Source organism: Lepisosteus oculatus, chromosome 3, assembly GCF_040954835.1.
Source record: "Lepisosteus oculatus isolate fLepOcu1 chromosome 3, fLepOcu1.hap2, whole genome shotgun sequence".
In the NCBI taxonomy this organism is placed as follows: Eukaryota; Metazoa; Chordata; class Actinopteri; order Semionotiformes; family Lepisosteidae; genus Lepisosteus; species Lepisosteus oculatus.
In genome coordinates this window covers 37,206,944-37,225,004 of record NC_090698.1, presented here as the reverse complement: position 1 = coordinate 37,225,004, position 18,061 = coordinate 37,206,944, and the positions used below count along the sequence as shown (strand labels likewise).

Here is an 18,061-nt window from a genome sequence, read left to right as displayed (position 1 = left end):
GACCAATAGTCATAAAATCACAAATCAGACACAGAGTGATTGTCCTAATGTTGCCAATTGGACATCCTCTTGATAAGCCTATAATTAAGGGAAATCAAGTTGGAAAAACACTATAAGCACTGCCAGTAAAGGACAGTTTTCTCTTAAATTGTGAAATTAAAAATTATAAGTCTAAATATACTTCAGGTAAAAGCAGAAATCTTCACCTTTTTTTCCTTTAATGACCTCTCTACACGACAAGGTCACATAATAAGAGGAATCGAGAGGGGTATTGTTACAACTTTAGGTGACTGAGAAGTATCTCTTAGATTTTAGATAACGTTTGTGACACTTGGCAGAGTAAACACTTCTAGCTTCAAAACAGAGAGGATGTTTGTTGAAATATGGGGGTCCCTTGATCAGAAATCATTGTAAAGTTTACCTTGGTATACCTACAGTAGGTAAGTTGTGGGTTAATGATTGTTAATGAGCATTACAGAAACACACAATCTAAGAACTCATTAAAAGGACAAGAAAAGAAACAACAAGGAAGGAAACAAGAAGAAGCAGAGAAAAAGAGGAGAGAGAAGAAAGACAAAAGTCCAGAGGAATTGGAACGTGAAGCTTGCACCAGATGAGAGCTCTTACATGATCATCCAAAACCTGAATGGAGCTAAATATTTGAACCTTGGGAGAGCTTGCTATTCTGTCGTTTTAGGGAACTCTATTTTTTAGAGTAGGGAGATAGTCTCCCATTTATTTTGTAGCATCCAGAGTGCAGAGAGAGAGATTTAATTGTAGGTTGTAATCTTTTTTTTAGAAATGCAGGTTATCTCTTATGCATTAAGATTTTCTTACTTAAAGAAGTGTGGGAGGTTTTCTGGATGGTTAGAATGTAAGCCTCTAAAACACCTTGTTTGTTAATACTGTACATAGAGTTACTTGCGTTCTGTGTTTTGTTGTGTGTAGTGTGGTTTGTGTCTTGTCATTATGATAAATATTTGTTTAACCAAGTGTGCCTGGATTATTACTTTTTTCACCAAAGCCTTGCCAGAGAACAAAGAATTCACATACATCTATTTATACCAACCTCTCGTGTATATTCTGGAGAAATCAGAAAGTTGGGGGTTATGAATATTTATTTCACTTACTGACTAAACCGCTTGGTCAATTCATGATTTTCACCATTTTCGTAACAACTCATTTGTAACAACATTATAAATCAAAAACATTTTGCCATAATTATTGTAGCAAAAGTGTGGTTTACTTGAAGAAAAAACCTTTATATATTGCAGACTTGAGTCAGTTCCAATGTTACTTACTTACGCACATACAGTAAGTTATTTTTTGAAAGTCATTCAAATCACTGCTGGCCTCTTTTTTGTTTTTACTTATTTATTTGCTTTTTAATATGACATTTTTAAAGACACTGTGTGTAATATATTTTAGCGATTGAAATATAACATAAAATTATCTGTATTCTAATTACTATTTATACACAATTATGAATAATTCTACATACTGTATGTAACTAAAATGAAAAAACTCTGTTACTGTATAGTATAATTAGCACCAAGAAAGCTCAGATGGCTTCAGAAAAATGTAATTTTTAGGATTAAAATAAGTTTTATGTGACAACCATATGCAACTGCAGTCTATTAAGTATTCACATGGCAGTTTTTCAGGGGTAAGTTTCCCGAAAGCATCGTAGCGCTAAGAACATCATAAACTTGCTCTTAAGATCGATTGTTAATTTACGAGTATTTCTCAAAACCTATCGTAACTAAAGTAGCACGTTAAATCCTTCGTAATCTACGTGCTCCCCAACCCACTCGTTAATCACTAAGTGTTTCTTAAACTGGCTACCTCTTGCGCCAACCTTAGCGACAGAGGTCGCTAGACAGAGCACATTCAATTCAGGTCATGGGAATTCTCTGGAAATATAGAATACTAAGATTTAATATTAAGGATTTTGATATTTTGTTGTACTATGTAAGAGGAAATTTGAAAAAAGAACATGTCTTAATACAGTAAGGAATTTATTAGTCATCTTGGGTAAATGTTATATTAATAAGTCAAATGTTTTAATAATACTCCCTCTTTTAGTACTTTTGGGGCGGGGTTTAAATTGTATTTAAATTCCATAAAGAACGTGAAACATGTTACATGTATTACAATGTAGCGCCACACAGGGCGGGCTGAGAACAGCACCTGGGGACTACCGGACTGTATATAGTGGGACGGAAGCTGAGATACAGTCTCTTCCCTTCGTGTGTGTGTGTTAGTGTAGGTGCAGCACTGTAACCCCTGTCCTTGTGTGTGTACCTTTCCTGAATCGAGTTAATAAATGTGTTGTTCAACCCCATTCCCTGAGTCCCACGCCTGCTCCATTCTGTACCGAAAACCGCGGTCGATACAATATTTTAAGTTCGAATGCCGTTTTATGTTCTGTCGTGACTGTTGACGGTAAAGCTTAGACCTACTTGTTTTTAAATTTGATTATAGGTCCTTTATTTTTTGAGTGACACGTGCCAAGCTTAGTAGTTAATTTTTCCAGATGTCATGTTAATAAGACCAATTAAAATGGAGTTCCAACACACCCAACAACTTTAAATAACAGCAGTATTTTCTCATGAAACACTGTGATTCTTAACGATGGCAGCGTGACATAAAATATTGCTTTAAATCAAAGATGTTGTACAGGATGCATACACTGTCCACGCAGTTAAACTTGGTTTTCTTTTACAGCATGTCAGTCATTTATTTTATTTTCTCTTAGAAACAATAAATGTCCCATTTTGTGTCTATCTATCCGCTTTCGCTTAAATGGCTGTTAAATTATGATGTCATGTTTACTTCATATTCCTTTTCACAACTTTATTTCATCCCACTGAAGGACCAAAACCGACACCATATAATGAAAGTATTGTCAATCGAATGTTTGTCAATCAACTTGTGATGCTTTTTGCTAAGCGACTTCAGGGGCGGGGTTAACAAAGAAGTACTTTATACTCGCTTGTAAAATGATCGATTAAGAGGGGTTTTGGGAAAAGCACGAAAAAGTAGCACGTACGTTACGTAAGTACATCGTAAAGTTGCTCGTTAGTCTCTAAGATTCATCGTTTTCGGGAAACTCACCCCAGAGTAGTATCCTTCATCAGATTATTTTTCAGATTGATTTGAAAAAATAAAAACAGCTATTATTTATAATTGCTATTCGCCATTCCACAACACTTGTTACTCACTAACACTGCTCATTTTCAAATGGCTGCATCTGTATATCCTCATGTGAATAGGTATGTGATCCCAGAGGTTCAGTAACTGCTGGCACCTCCCTGAAAAACAGTTACTTCAATTTGTTGATATAATGCCAATTAATGGGTCCATCAATGATAGCAAACTGTCCGGGTCCATGACACTCTTATCACTAGTGCTTAACAGTCAGGAGGAGATTTAAATGTTCGAAAGCAGAGTTTGGTCTTTGTCACACAAAATGTGTTTCTTGTCTGTCCAGTGAGCACAGTCAGTATTCTTGTGGATTGTCCAGGTACTCCTTTTGTGAACTACTATCCCATGAAAAACCAATTCCATTCAATGTGTTCCGAAAGGTAAGGGAGGTCAACAGAACCTTAGAGGTTACTCTGGGCTTTTTTGTGACTCCCTGGCGACTTTCCAGGTTTCTCTTGGGGAGATCTTGGCAGCAAAAAACAATCTTGAATATTTTGCCATTTGTAAACCATCTGTCTGACACAGTGGATGAATGGAGCCCCAAAGTTTTAGAAAAGGATGTCCATACTGATGAGCATCAACTACTCTTTTATTATGTTGTCTGAAATCTCTTTTGATCCCGTTTTCACTAACCTGTATACTTGTTACCCAATTATTTAACTAACAGATTTTCATTACCCCTTAACTGTGCTAAGTAAACTAGGAGTTTACTTATTATTTCACAGTGGATGAAATAATATATCGATTCTTAATAATTTATTTTTTTCTTCTTCATACACCATTGCATCTCAAAAACATGAAATTGGTAAACACTATGATGCCACCTGGGGCATAATAGGCCCCAGATAGGCCAGTTAGGGCAGTTTCTAATTAACTGCACCTTATGATCTTGAGATATGGTCATTCCTCTACCAATCGTATAACCAAGATAATTGGCTTCCCGGGTCCCTAGACAACATTTGCTTGGATTAGCCGTTAATCCTGCTTCTCGGAAAGCTCCTGTTACTGCTCTCAGGTGTTGTAGGTGCTATAGGTCGTGCTATGAATTACAACATCATCAAAGTATGCAGCCACAAAATCCTGATGAGGTCTGAGTATTCAGTCCATTCATCTCAGAAAAGTAGCTGGAGCTCCATGTAAACCAAACGGAAGGACCCGATACTGGTATAGCCCCTCTGGGGTGGCAAAAGCGGTCTTGGCTTTAGCTTCTTCAGCAAGGGGCACTTGCCAATATCCCTTCGTAAAATCTAGCGTACTGATATATCAGGCATTACCTAATTGTTCGATTAGCTCATCTATATGGGGCATAAGGTATGCGTAAAACATTGAGATCTCATTTAACCTTTTGAAATTATTACAGAACTTAATAGTTTCATCCAGCTTGGGTATCAGTACTATGGGACTAGCCCACTCACTATGGGATCATTCTATTATTTCCATTCTTGACATTTTGTCTACCTCTTCCTTAATTAATTTCCTTTTGGCTTCAGGAATTCGATAGGGGAGCAGTCTTACCCTTACCCTGGTTCAGTGAAAATCTTATGTTGGATGAGGTGAGTTCGACCAGGTCTTCGGGGAAAAAATATCGTTGTTTTCTCATAAGAACTCTTGTAATTCCTGCTTCTGCAACGGTGCCAGTTTCTTCTTCGAAAGGGTCAGGAGAGAAGTGGGTGAGCAGAACTTCTGCACCATGCCATCTCTTTAATAAATTCACATGGTATATTTGACGCTGTCATCTTTTGTCAGGTTGCTTAACTTTATAGTTGTCCGGACCCACCTTTTTCACCACCTCATAACGCCCCTGCCAGGAGGACAGGAATTTACATTCCGGGGTCGGAACTAATAGCAATACTTTGTCCCCTGGCTGAAATTCTCAAGCAATAGCTCCCGTATTATAAATCTGCCTTTGTTGCCCCTGGGCCTACTCCAGATTTTCCTTCACAATGGGAAGAACAATGTTTATTCTTTCCCTTATTTGTTCCACATGTTCAATGACAGACTGTAATGGTGAAGGTTGATGCTCTCAAGACTCTTTGACCAGATCTAATAAGCCTCGGGGTCTCCGAGCGTATAGTAACTCAAAGGGAGAAAACCCTGCAATATTTCTCGAATAGCAGACATTAGATAAGGAATAAGTAATAGGTTTATTCCATGCTGAAAAAAAAGAAGAAAGAAAACAACCTTTCGGCCGTGGAGCCTTCATCAGGTGTGAGAGAGACAAGGCAGTAGCCAAAGGTAATGTAGCGGGAGAACAAAGGGTGGGAGAGAGGAGGAGTGAGAGGCAGGAGCAGGGGACAGAAAGAGAGGCCAATCAAGAGGTGTGAAGTCAGAATAGGTGTAGAGAGGTGTGAAATGAAACTTCCAATGAATGGAGAAAATTTAGAAGAAGAGTAGTCTTTCCTTAAGAGAAGTGGGAAGGTGTGATCGTAGCTGCAGGATAATTTTGGTTTCAGTAGTCTTTCTGATGTATGAGTTCAGAAAACCGTCTTTGAGAACACCGATGGAGAGATTAGAGTGGTCCTGGCCATCAGAGGTGAAATGAGAAACAATGGGCTTGGAGAGATCTTTAATCTTCACAGCCCTGACGTGTTCCCTGAAGCGGTCTCCGAGTTTTCTTCCTGTTTCTCCAATGTAGATGGCTGGCCATTTACTGCAAGAGATACAGTAAATGAGGTTGCTGGAGGTACAAGATGCCATCTGGGTGATCTGGAATTGTCCTGAGGGGCCTTGAGTGAGTGTGATGTTGGATGTGTACTTGCAGGTGATACAGCGAGCTCTGTTGCAAGGGAAAGTGCCTGGTGTGGATGGTTGCTGAGGGTGGTCAAGGGAGCTGTGAACAAGAAGGTTGCGCAGATTAGCTGATCGGCGATATGAGATGATGGGGCAGTCAGAAAAGAGGGCCCCAATGGAGGGATCATCCTGTAGGATGGAAAAGTTGTCGTTAATAGTCCTGGGGACAGGAAGTGTGTTAGGGTGGTAGGGAAGCACCAAAGGAATGTGGTTGTTAGGGCGGGAGTTCCTGATTGGGTTGATGGTCCGAGGGGTGTTTTTGGCTCGGGCAAGGGCCCTGTCAATAACACTGCTGGGGTATCCTCTGTTGATGAAAAAGGAGCGCATTTTGAGGGCTTGGTTCTCGAAGTCGATGTCATCGCTGCATAATCGTCGTAGCCGAAGGAACTGTGAAAAAGGGAGAGAGTTTTTAGTGTGTTTTGGAGTGAAATAAGCTATACAGGAGATAGCTGTGTGAATCCGTGGGTTTGTAATAAACCGAAGTGGAGAGATGGGGGTAGCTGATGGAGAAGTTGCTGTTTAGAAACAGAAGAGTAGTGGAAGATATGTTAACTGTATATTTGAGGGACGGGTGGAAGTTGGTGAAATGATGCAGGAAGCACTCAAGCTGATCGTTGGAGCTTCTTCTTTCTTCTTTTTTTCGACATGGAATAAACCTATTACTTGTTCCTTTGCAGCCTACGCATGCTGACGCAGCTACCCACCTGAACGACATTAGATAAGGGAGAAATTGATCCCAATTTTTGCTATCCTTTTGCATGGCCTTCCTCAGCATGCTTTTCAGGGTCTTATTAAAGTGCGCCACTAGTCCGTCTGTTGGTGGGTGATAAACCGAGGTTCTGATTTGATGAATACCCAAAAGCTTACTTAGGTCTTGCTTGACTTTTGACATAAAAGGAGTTCCTTGATTGGTTAAAATCTCCTTAGGAATTCCCACATTAGAGAAAACTTGCACTAGTTCCTTAGATATGTTTTTGGCTATAGCTGCTCTCAGAGGAATGGCTTCAGGGTACCTTGTGGCATAGTCCACTATTACCAGTATATACTGATGTCCCTTTGTGGTTTTTATCATGGGTCCCACTAAGTCCATCACAATCCACTCAAAAGGAGTTTCTATAATTGGGAGGGGAATCAAAGGGTTCTTATAATAAGGTTGGGGGGCAGTTTTATGACACTCTGGGCATTCCCGACAATATCTCTCGATGGCCTTGTATATTCCCAGCCAGAAAAATTGAGAGAGTAGTCTCTCGGGTGTTTTCTTCACCCCCAGGTGTCCTCCCAGGAAGTGGCTATGTGCCAAGTTGAGAAATTTCGACTGGTAGGCTTGGGGAATAAGGAGTTGCTCCACTTCTTCTTGATCCCTGTTCTGTACCTGATAGAGGAGATTGTCTTTTACCATAAAATAAGGGTAACTCAGGGTACTATTATTATTACACAACTTTCCGTCAATTTTTCTCACATGTCTCCATGCATGTCTCAAATTCCCATCTTCCAATTGGGCAATCCAAAACCTAACTCGATGTTCTGGTGGCTCCCAGTCTGGTAAATCCATATTTAAGAACTGTGCAACCACCCCTACAGTCGAACTATACATTCCCATTTCTGTAGATGGATACACCTTAGTTTCCCCATGAATGCAAGTAATAGGTATTCCCTCCACTTGCCTGATCTCAGTTTCTTCAGGTAGTGTTGTAGAGGTCACCTGGGTCACCATACTTCCAGAGTCTACCAAGGCCTGGACAGGGTTTTCCCCTATCTTCATTTTAGCAATGTGGAGATCCTCGCGGGACAGGACGCTCGCCATGAGGTAGTTACACTTTGCTTCTTCTCTGGTGTCCACTTGCATAGGTTCACACAAGTTGGGACAATTACTGGCTAAATGTCCCTGTTCATGACACTTAAAGCATCTACGGGACTCTTTCCATGTTTGGGGCCTTAGAACCGATCTTTCCTGAAGAGATGTCTTTAATTGTGGTGGACCTCGATAATCCCTCTACTTTAGTGACTGGAACGTCATTTCATTTCCCAAACTCTTGGGGTTTCTCCTCTCCTCTTTTCAAAATTCCCCTCTTTCTTCCTTAATCAAGGCTTCCATGGCATGCTGTCAGTCCACTAAATCAACCGCCTGATCTAATGTCTGTGGATTCCCATCACTCACTTTTCTTTTTAAGTGTACAGGCAGACTCCTCATAAAGCGATCCAATACCACTCTTTCTACCACTTGCTCCGAGTTTAGTTCTTCTGGCTGGAGCCATTTCTTCGCCAGATGTACAAGGTCAAACATTTAAGATTTAGTGGGCTTGTCCATTTGATACCTCCAGTTATGTAACCGGACTGCTCGTATCACCGTTTTTACCCCTAATCTCGCCAAGATCTCCTTTTTTAGAGTATCATAGTTCTCAGCCTCCTCTTCTTTTAAATCATAATAGGCCTTTTGGGCTTCCCTAATTAAATAAGGTGCTACTCTCCCTGCCCACTGTTCTCTGGGCCATGCATTCCTGGCAGCTGTTCAGTCCAACATTGTTAAATATGCTTCAACATCATCTAGCTCTGTCATCTTTTAAGCCTAATTTCTTCTATCTTACTGGGATCTCTCCCTGTTACTGGGGACCGTCTAATTTCCTCCCCTAATCTTTGCAATTCTTCTCTCACCAAATTTTGTTCCTCTGTAATTCGTTGATTAGTTTCAGTTTGAATTTTATTAGCTTCCTGCTGTGCTTGCATAGCTTCTTGTTGTCCTTTTAAAGCCTGGAATTGGGTGAGGGTGGCTTGGGACAATTGTTGTATCAATTGTTCCATTTTTCTTAGCGAGAGCTCACACACAAACCAAAAGAAGAAAAATAAATCAACTTTTTATTTCCACAATTCTTAATCCCGATCAGCAGGTGCCCACATCCTCCACCAATTGTGGTGTCTCTGGGGGGAAAGTTTATGTAAATGAGACAAAGTACTCACACCACACTTCTCTTCTTTAATTTCCGTGGAGTTTTTCTCTGTTTCTCCAGTCCGTTTGTCTTCCAACCCAGTCTGCAATCTGTTCTCTCAATTCTTAATCAATCTGAGTTCCAAATTCCATAAAGTGCCACAAATCCACGTTGTATCCAAATCACAAACCATAAACTGCAATCCTTTTTTCCTTCCATTAATCTGTTATTATTTAATCCGTACAAACACCAACCTGATTCCTCTATCTCATCCAAAATGCATTCACCTACCAGCTTCCTCGCTGGTTCACTGTTTCTGGGGCAGATAGATAGATAATACTTTATTAATCCCATAGGGAAATTGATGTGTTACAGCAGTCCAGCCCAAGACAAGCAAAACAGACATCAGAATAGTTATAAAACAAAAGACAACAAAATAAATAAAAATAAATAAAGACATAGGTGTGTGCAAAATGTGATGATCATAGTCACTGTAAAAACAATAAAATATGTGAAAAATGTGCATAGGTTTATACAGACTGATTGACCAAAAAGTACAATGGAGCAAACATGCTGTCCATAGACAAGCAAATGAAGGGCTAAGAGTCCTAGCCTAGGGCAGCGTTATACACCCTGACAGCCGCCGGGAGGAAAGACCTGCGGAAACGTTCCCTTGAACACCGTAGCTGGAGCAGTCTGTTGCTAAAAGTGCTCCGCCGCTCAGTAACAGTCCCATGAAGCGGATGAGAGGTGTTCATGATGGCTGTGAGCTTGGTCAGCATTCTCCTCTCAGCCACCACCTCCAGGGGGTCAAGGCTCATCCCCAACACAGAGCCAGCCTTCTTGATAAGTTTATTGAGCCTATTTGCATCTTTTGTCATGATGCTGCTGCCCCAGCACACAACAGCGTAGAAGATGGCCGCAGCCACCACTGATTCATAAAAAATGTGTAGCAGTGTTCCACACACACCAAAGGACCTGAGTCTCCTAAGAAAATAGAGTTGGCTCTGACTTTTCTTGTACAGGGCATCAGTGTTACCAGACCACTCCAGCTTATCATCCAGGTGTACCCCTAAGTATTTGTAGGAATGTACGCCCTCTATGTCCTCACCCTGGATGGAAACAGGGTTCAGCGGAGACTTATTCCTTCGAAAGTCAAAGATCATTTCTTTGGTCTTGCTGGTGTTAAGCTGGAGAAGGTTAAGATGACACCACTCCACAAAGTTGGTAATCAAGCTCCTATATTCCTCCTCCTTCCCCTCTCTAATACACCCCACAATTGCAGAGTCATCTGAAAACTTCTGCAGATGACATGTCTCAGAGTTGTACCAGAAGTGGAGCCCCAGTACTGCTAACAATCTGTTCGGACACACAGCTCTGTAGCCGTACATACTGTGGCCTGCAGGTCAGATAGTCTATAATCCAGGACAGCAGGGGAGTGTCCACCTGCGCCGCCCTTATCTTATCTCTCAGTAAAGGTGGATAGATGGTGTTAAAGGCACTTGAGAAGTCAAAGAACATAACTCTCACAATGCTCCCCGTCTTCTCCAGGTGAGAGTTAGCTCTGTGTAGCAGATAGATGACTGCATCCTCCACTCCCAAGTCTGACCGGTAGGCGAACTGCAAGGGGTCCGTCCAGTGCTGTACTCACCAGGGTTCTGAGGTGGTCCAGTACAAGCCTTTCCAGAGTTTTCATTGGGTGTGATGTAAGTGCCACTGGTCTGTAGTCAAGACTTTAGGGTGCCCCTTTTTGGGTACTGGCACCAGGAAAGATGTCTTCTAGAGCATCTGAACCTTTTCTAATCTCAGGCTGAGGTTGAAGATGTACTGTAGTACTGAACCCAGTTGGTCTGCACAGATCTTTAGCACCCTGGAGCTGACACCATCAGGACCACACCTGGTCAGCTGTGATGGGTAGGCCGAGGAGGGCAGGGGATGATGGAGTAGGAGTAGGAGGGATCACATGATGGGGTGACTGAGGACATGAAGAGGGTATCTGGGGTGAAGGCCTGTGAAGTTAATAGACAGTGGACCCTGTATCGAATCTGTTAAAGAAAAGATTCAGCTCATTGGCCCTCTCCAGGCCTCCCTCACTCTGTTGGCCGCCGGACAACTTGTATCTGGAGATCTTCCTCATGCCATTCCACAATGATCTCGCATTGCTCTCCCCTCAGCCTGTCCTCCATTTTCCTCCCATATGCCACCTTGCTCTCCCTAACTCTTACCTTCAGCTCTTTCTGAGCTCACTTCAGCTCCTCCTTGTCACCTGCCTGGAAAGTCCTCTTTTTCCTATTTAGGATGGCCTTCAGATCACTGGTGACCCAGGGTTTATTATTGGAGAAGCAGCACACTTTCCTGGTGGGCACTGCACCGTCAACACAGACGTTTATGTAGTCAGTGATGCAGTGGGTAAGACCATCAATGTCATCTCCATAAGGCTCACAGAGTATCTCCCAGTCCGTTGTTTCAAAACAGTCCATCAGAGCATCATTAGCCTCAGCTGACCATCTATATATTTTGTTTCCTGACGAGACACACCTGTATCTCATTGTTTTTTGGATTAAGCACTTTCCATCTGCGGGTCAGCTGGTTTCTCTTGGCAGCCATCTTGCTCAGGTCTAAGTCGAGTATATTGAGCAAATTGTTCCTGAAATACCTGTCCTGGATGACCCTTCCCCTGGTCATCTTACAATGTGTAGCATTTGTATGTTGAAAATTGTTGTTGTACACTGAGAAGTTTTTTAACTTAATGATAATTGATCAGATATGTTATTTTTGTCACTATTAGATATTTACTGAAAGTGATTTAAAATCAAAGTTATTTGATTCACTCTTACAGGTGCACTCCCAACTAAATACTGTATGTGCCAAGCCCTTGGCACACAAAAGATAGTTTGAAATACAACTTTAGCAGTACTAAGAAAAATGTACAAATCAGCAAATTTACTGTTCTTGATCATTGTGTTTTTATAACATAAATAGGATAACAAATTATTTTTTGTAACAAAAGCTTTCAGAAAGTTGATACATATAATAAAATAAATGTGCAACAGTATATTATTTATGTGAAGACATATTTTGTTTTATTTTTGTCAATACAGTACTCCTGTAATGATTCACACTCAACTAATATCAAGTATTTCAGTCCATAGTGGTCATTTACCTGTATATAAAATACAGCAGAGGAAATGTTTTTACAGCAGAATATTTCCAGAAACAATATTTCCTAATGTATGCCTCCTGTTTCCATAGTTTTGGAAAACCATGGACTGTTTCTTAGCCTAGACCAAGAATAAAAATCAAGACAAGGTCACAAATAGGACAGCACATTTGTGAAGGTCATTACTAGTGCCCAGACATACACAGAGTTCATTTTTCAAATAAATGAATTGTAAGTTAGTAAGCAAAACAAAAATAAATAGGTTTTCAACACTAAACCAGGTAGCGGTACAATAATCCATCCATGGACGGAGCGGTGGCACTATGGCTAAGGATCTGCACCTATGTCTGAAAGGTTGCCAGTTCAAATCTTGCGGCCGGCAGAGGAATCCAACTCCGTTGGGCCCCAGAGCAAGGCCCTTAACCCCAACTGCTCCAGGGGCGCCGTATAAATGGCTGACCCTGCGCTCTAACCCCAAGCTGCTCGCCCTTTCTGTGTGTCTCAATGAGAGCAAGTTGGGGTATGTGAAAAAGACAAATTCCTAATGCAAGAAATTGTGTATGGTTAATAAAGTGACCTTAATCTTAACCTTCTAACCACTTTATCCAGTGCATGATCGCAGGGGAGCAGGATTAGCAGGCTAGGATTAGGTGCAAGGCAGGATACACCCTAGATTTAACATCAGTCCATCACAGGGCACACTCAGACACACATACATTTACACAATGCCAATTTTCCAAGAAGCCACCTAACCTACTAGTGTGTCTTTGGAAACTGGAGCACTCAAAGCCAAGTGAAAACTATGAAAGAACATACAAACTCCACACCCCAGGACCTGAACTCAAGATTCTTGGTAAAATAATCATCATATGAATTGTACACTAACATTCTAATAGCATAAGAAAAGCTCAAGCTTATTTTTATTATTATTCAAAATACCTTTTTTAATCATTTAAACCTTTTAAACATAATTTAAAACTTTTATTTTTGTGTTTTGTACACTGTAATTCAAACAATACTAAAAAACACATATACAGGTACATAAAAATCCTTGGTATTAGCTATTTTGTCCTTGGAACTCAGTAGGTCCTAATAATTACATTTATAAAACTGAATTATAGGACAAAAATGGATTATAGGAATTAATGTCTAATCTTGTAAGCAGTCCTTGAACTAAATATGGCTTCTTCTTTAAAAACCATGAGTTCATCAGATATGTGACTGTACAGAATGCATACTTCTACAGAATTACACTCCTATCTCTGTTTTTTTATTTAGATTTGCTAATTAATTTTATTACATAAACACTAAGTTTTTATTTTTTCATTGCTGTCACCACAGTGTCTAAGAATTCTTTACTGCTTAAAATCTATCAATGTGAGTATCTAAGTGTGGACAAGTCATATTTTGACTGTTTATATCCTTATTCATTAAGATGGCATAATGAATACTGTACATAATGTACACACAAATCACAGTCCTATGAAAATGTGCAAATTCTGTCATCCACACTAACACTCACTCACTTCAAAATTTCATAATAAAAGGCCTGTCTGTTTGAAAGTGCTGTGAGTATTGTCAACAATACAATTAGATATGTCAAAAAGAAATATAAGAAATTAAACTTTTTCCTACATTTAATCACTTATGAACATCCTGGTCCCCTATAGTTTGGATCATTTTTTTAAACTCATTTAGTGTAAGCACTATATAAGTGTAATGATGATTATTATTATTTATGTAATTATTATTATTAAATAAAAAGATGTGTGGACAAAATTATGTTTTCTGTATATGGTATAGGTAAATACACTGACTAAATGCATTCATTAATTTATATCTGTGGGTTCATTCCATTAATTTGGTTTAACGGTATGAAGAACACTATGCTGACAGCAGCCACATTGCAAAAATGTTATTCACCGAGTACTGAATAGCCTTAAAAGACCTTTATCTACTTGGTATTTTTTTCATTTGCCCTCAGTTAAATTATATGGAATTTGTTAGTACCTTTATTGTCCTGGTTAATCAAGTTGATTCTGACAGCTGTCACAAATAATACAGTACTTCCAAAATATACATTCAACAGAAATGGGTATAAATGGGTCAAAAGTAATTAAGTAAAATGTTTGAATACTAACACATCAGTGTAGTTTCCATCTATATTTTTATGTCCAAAGCTGTTTTAACACATTGTAAGCTGCTCTTGTATAGCATTTATAAATAAACAAATAGATCAGCTTTAAGAACCACAATAAGTTGGGCCACTATTGAGAACAATACAAAGAACAACACTAGATTGTTGTTCTTTGGCTGTGTTGTCTGTGTTGGCTGTGTTGTCTGTGTTAAGCTGCTGTTGCAATTCAAGTTAATGTAATTAAAAATGCATTATTTGATTCATATTAATGAAACACTAAGCATAATAAATTGAAATTGTAGTACTGGTACATTATTCATAAAAATGTGCTCTTCATCTAATATACATCCGAGGGTAATAACAGCAAAGATCAGGTACTTTGGTTTTAAGCATGAAAGGAAAGATGAGAGAATGTAGTATTACAAACTGTGATTTTTAATCTGATTAATTTGACTTACTTTTGCTGGCTTCTTTTAAAGAGTCTTGAGGCTTCTGCAGCTGCTTTTCTTGCATCAAATTCCTCCCTTTTCAGGACCTCTCCACTTCCCCTGTAGCCCAGTTCTACAAGCTGGCGAGCCAACTCCTCATCCTAAAGGAGCAATGAAAGCAATCTGGTGAGCTGGGAGAATTAGGACTGAAGGTATAATACTCATATGAAACCATTTTTATTACATTGGTAAACAATTTGTAAATTAAGGGTAGCCATAGGTAATTAAACTGTGGAAGGTGTGGCAAAATGGCATTCTTCTAAAAAGAAAGCCCTAAGTATAGGATAAATATGTGGAGGGAAATGTTTGCAAACAATAAACTCTCAGTTACCTTTGTAGCAGAACCATGAGAATGACATACAGTAATACCTTAAATACAGAAGTGTGGACAAACCAGTGGCTTAGTTAATTTTAATGATGGTGTACTGGTTTCAAAACAAAAACAATTCGGCATTCAGTTAGTTATTAGACTGCAAATATGCCTTTGGACACAGGTCATTAGGTTTAAATATTTAGCTTGAGAAACAAATTCCACAAGTGCAGAAGAGTAATTTGGAATTCTCCAATGCACAGCAGTAAAAAATAAGTAAGATAAATCCTCTATATGTCTGCTCCCAACAGTTAAGAAATTGTCAAAAAAATAAACTCCCTTGTTGTCCCAGTCTTCAGGTTTGAATTTAAGTAATTTAACATGAAACCATTTAATAAGAATAGTCAAATGTAATCATTTTGTGGTTTAACTATATTTGTGAGTTTGTCTTGTTATATAGGATGTGCATTGTGATGAAAAATCCACTATCACTCAGGTAGGAACTGTGTTTAAACACACTCACAGTCACAGTGCAGTCACCCAGAGATGTGCACTCACCTCATCATACAGTATATGGTAACACGTTTTATCAACACAGTCCATATAACCATTTGTTTCAGGATGGTAACTACAGAATTAGGATAATTCTTATATTTGTCGGGTAATGCTAATACAATCCTGTGACAGTAATGTGGTGGCTATGTAGCCTTCCAACCTCTGGTAATCAGATTTTCTGTTTTGTATTCATTTACTGCAGTGGTTCTCAAACTTTTTGGACCAAGTACCACCCCTGATCAAACCAAAGCATCCAAGTACCAACTACAATATGCCTGCGCACACAATCACACACACATGTAATAAATACTGTAGCACTGATCACCCTGTTAATTTGGATCGTACCGCCTTGTAGCCGTTTTCCGACGCTTGCTAACACTAGCAGTGCTGTCTGTCAGGTTCAGCAGCAGAGCTAGTGTTGGTGGCCGATAGGGATACCATACATTCAGATTTTCCCAGCCATGTCCTCTATTTTGATCTTTACAGTATACTGTATTTCTTCTGGGGGATAATTTTCAAATATCCAGGAATGTCTGGGATTTCGATCAATTAACAAAAGTTATAAAGATAAAGAATTTCTTAACTTCTCTAGTTCGCTTCGCGACCTACTGTACGTTGTCTTTCAGTTTTTGTCCTGTACGTGTATGATTATGTCAGAGCGAAATCGGGCGTCAATATCAGTCTTAACTCAGTCTGTGCAGTGCGGAAGCATTCCCTCGAAAGGCTGCCTTTTTTGTTTCTCGTTTTCATATCATCAAACACAATGACAAAGCGAAATTTTAAATTCACAGCAGAACCCCCAAAAAATCAGTGATCTGTGTTTTCGAAGTGGCAGAGAAGACTGGGAAGCTGCCAGTTTGGTGTGTAAGCCCGGTAGTTTTGTCTCCGTTGCAAATAAAGGTGTACTTGACTCGCAAGTTTATGTTGACTCAGACAGTTTGAGGGGAGAGTTCGTCAACCAAATTAACTGATTTTTTTGTAAAATCTGGCAGCAAAACAGAGTTTGTTCGGGAGTTAATTTGTATTTAATTATATTTAATTTAGTTTAAACTGTCAGTAAATTGCCTTCAGGATGACCACAGGGATATGTACCATGTTTTTTCTCATATTTTACTACCCCTCTAGCAGCAAAGCAAATATGGTAACGTTTCCTTTTCTGAGAAGTAGTCAATAACTGCCTATGACCTAACTCTTCTTGAGAGAACATTGGGACATAGCCATGATTGTATTTATGGGTTCACAGATGTTTATTATACATGTCCCATGGGAGTTCTTCCAGGGTTTGGTTGGGAAAATATCAAAGAACACAGTATACAATTGATTTGAAGCTTCTGGAGGAAAAAAATTCCCCATCCAAACCTCATTTTGTCCAGCAATGTGATTCCTGAGAGTTAAACTAACACTATGCCATGACTGTAAGATCTGATAATGCTGCCAAAACAGGACAGTCCTACAACTCCCCTAGACCTTTTATTTCAATATCCCCACTTATGGTGATCCTGGTCCAGGGTACCTGACACCGCTGCATACCTGTCAACTATACAACCCCGTATAGCTCATGCCAGATTTTTTCATGTTGATATAGTAAATACAGAAATTGTATATGGAGGCAAAATGTTGTTTGTGAACAAGTATTTCATCAAGGCACAGAATAAGTTAATCATTTAACCTTATTTCACTCTTTTTTAGTCTTTAATCATGCTCATTCTTTGCTTAGACTCTACTAGTTCAAACCTTTACACACAATAATACATAATTTCTCACAAAAAAATACCAGTGAAGCAGAGGACACATATGGAAATTTCTGTACAAAGACGTAGATTTAAAAAATACTAGAGGCACTCTTTTACACCTTGTGTGAATATGGAACCACATAACCAGCCATGTTGTTGTAGATGATACCCTGGCTTCTTCTAAGAAATGGCTAGATGAGATTCTTGGATAAATTAGCCACTTACTGCCAAGTAATCTAAATGGGCCAGAGTGTCTCATCTTGTTTGTAACCATTCTCAACTTTTTATGCTGCTATTCACCTTCAACAGCCCAGAATCCTTGAAATCGTAGCTAATGTTGGGTATTCATCATTGGAAGTGAAAAAGGTTTTTAATATATCATCACTAGATCAATTATTTAGCTAACAGCATTGAATGCAGAACCAATATTTTCCTCTATAAGTGTTTTTACAATTGCAGATCAGAATCATTTTGCTAATAGTTTTGGACATTCTGTTCCAGTGTGGAGTTTTCTAAAATATTCATATACAGTACATACACTACACTACAAATGTGCTAGTGGTCAGCTATGTGATAATATCTAATCACATTAAACATCATCACAAGGTGGAATAACAATACTGAGATAAAAAAAATAATTTATTAAGGCTTTATAACTTAATGTAGAAAATGTATTTTTTCGTTCCCTCTTTGAATTCAAATACCAGAATGAATAATGAGAAATCATGAATCTGATGTCTTCTGCCTGCTGATATGA

The 18,061-nt window shown here is 39.2% G+C and overlaps 1 protein-coding gene across 1 annotated transcript in view; it reads right to left on the bottom strand.

Annotated features, from left to right (window-relative positions):
• Window positions 1-18,061, bottom strand: part of cfap299 (cilia and flagella associated protein 299) — a 270,869-nt gene that overhangs the window by 246,842 nt on the left and 5,966 nt on the right. Inside the window, exon 2 of the mRNA XM_015364114.2 lies at window positions 14,677-14,807. Coding sequence (XP_015219600.1) covers window positions 14,677-14,807 — 131 coding nt within the window. The remainder of the gene's footprint in view (window positions 1-14,676; window positions 14,808-18,061) is intronic.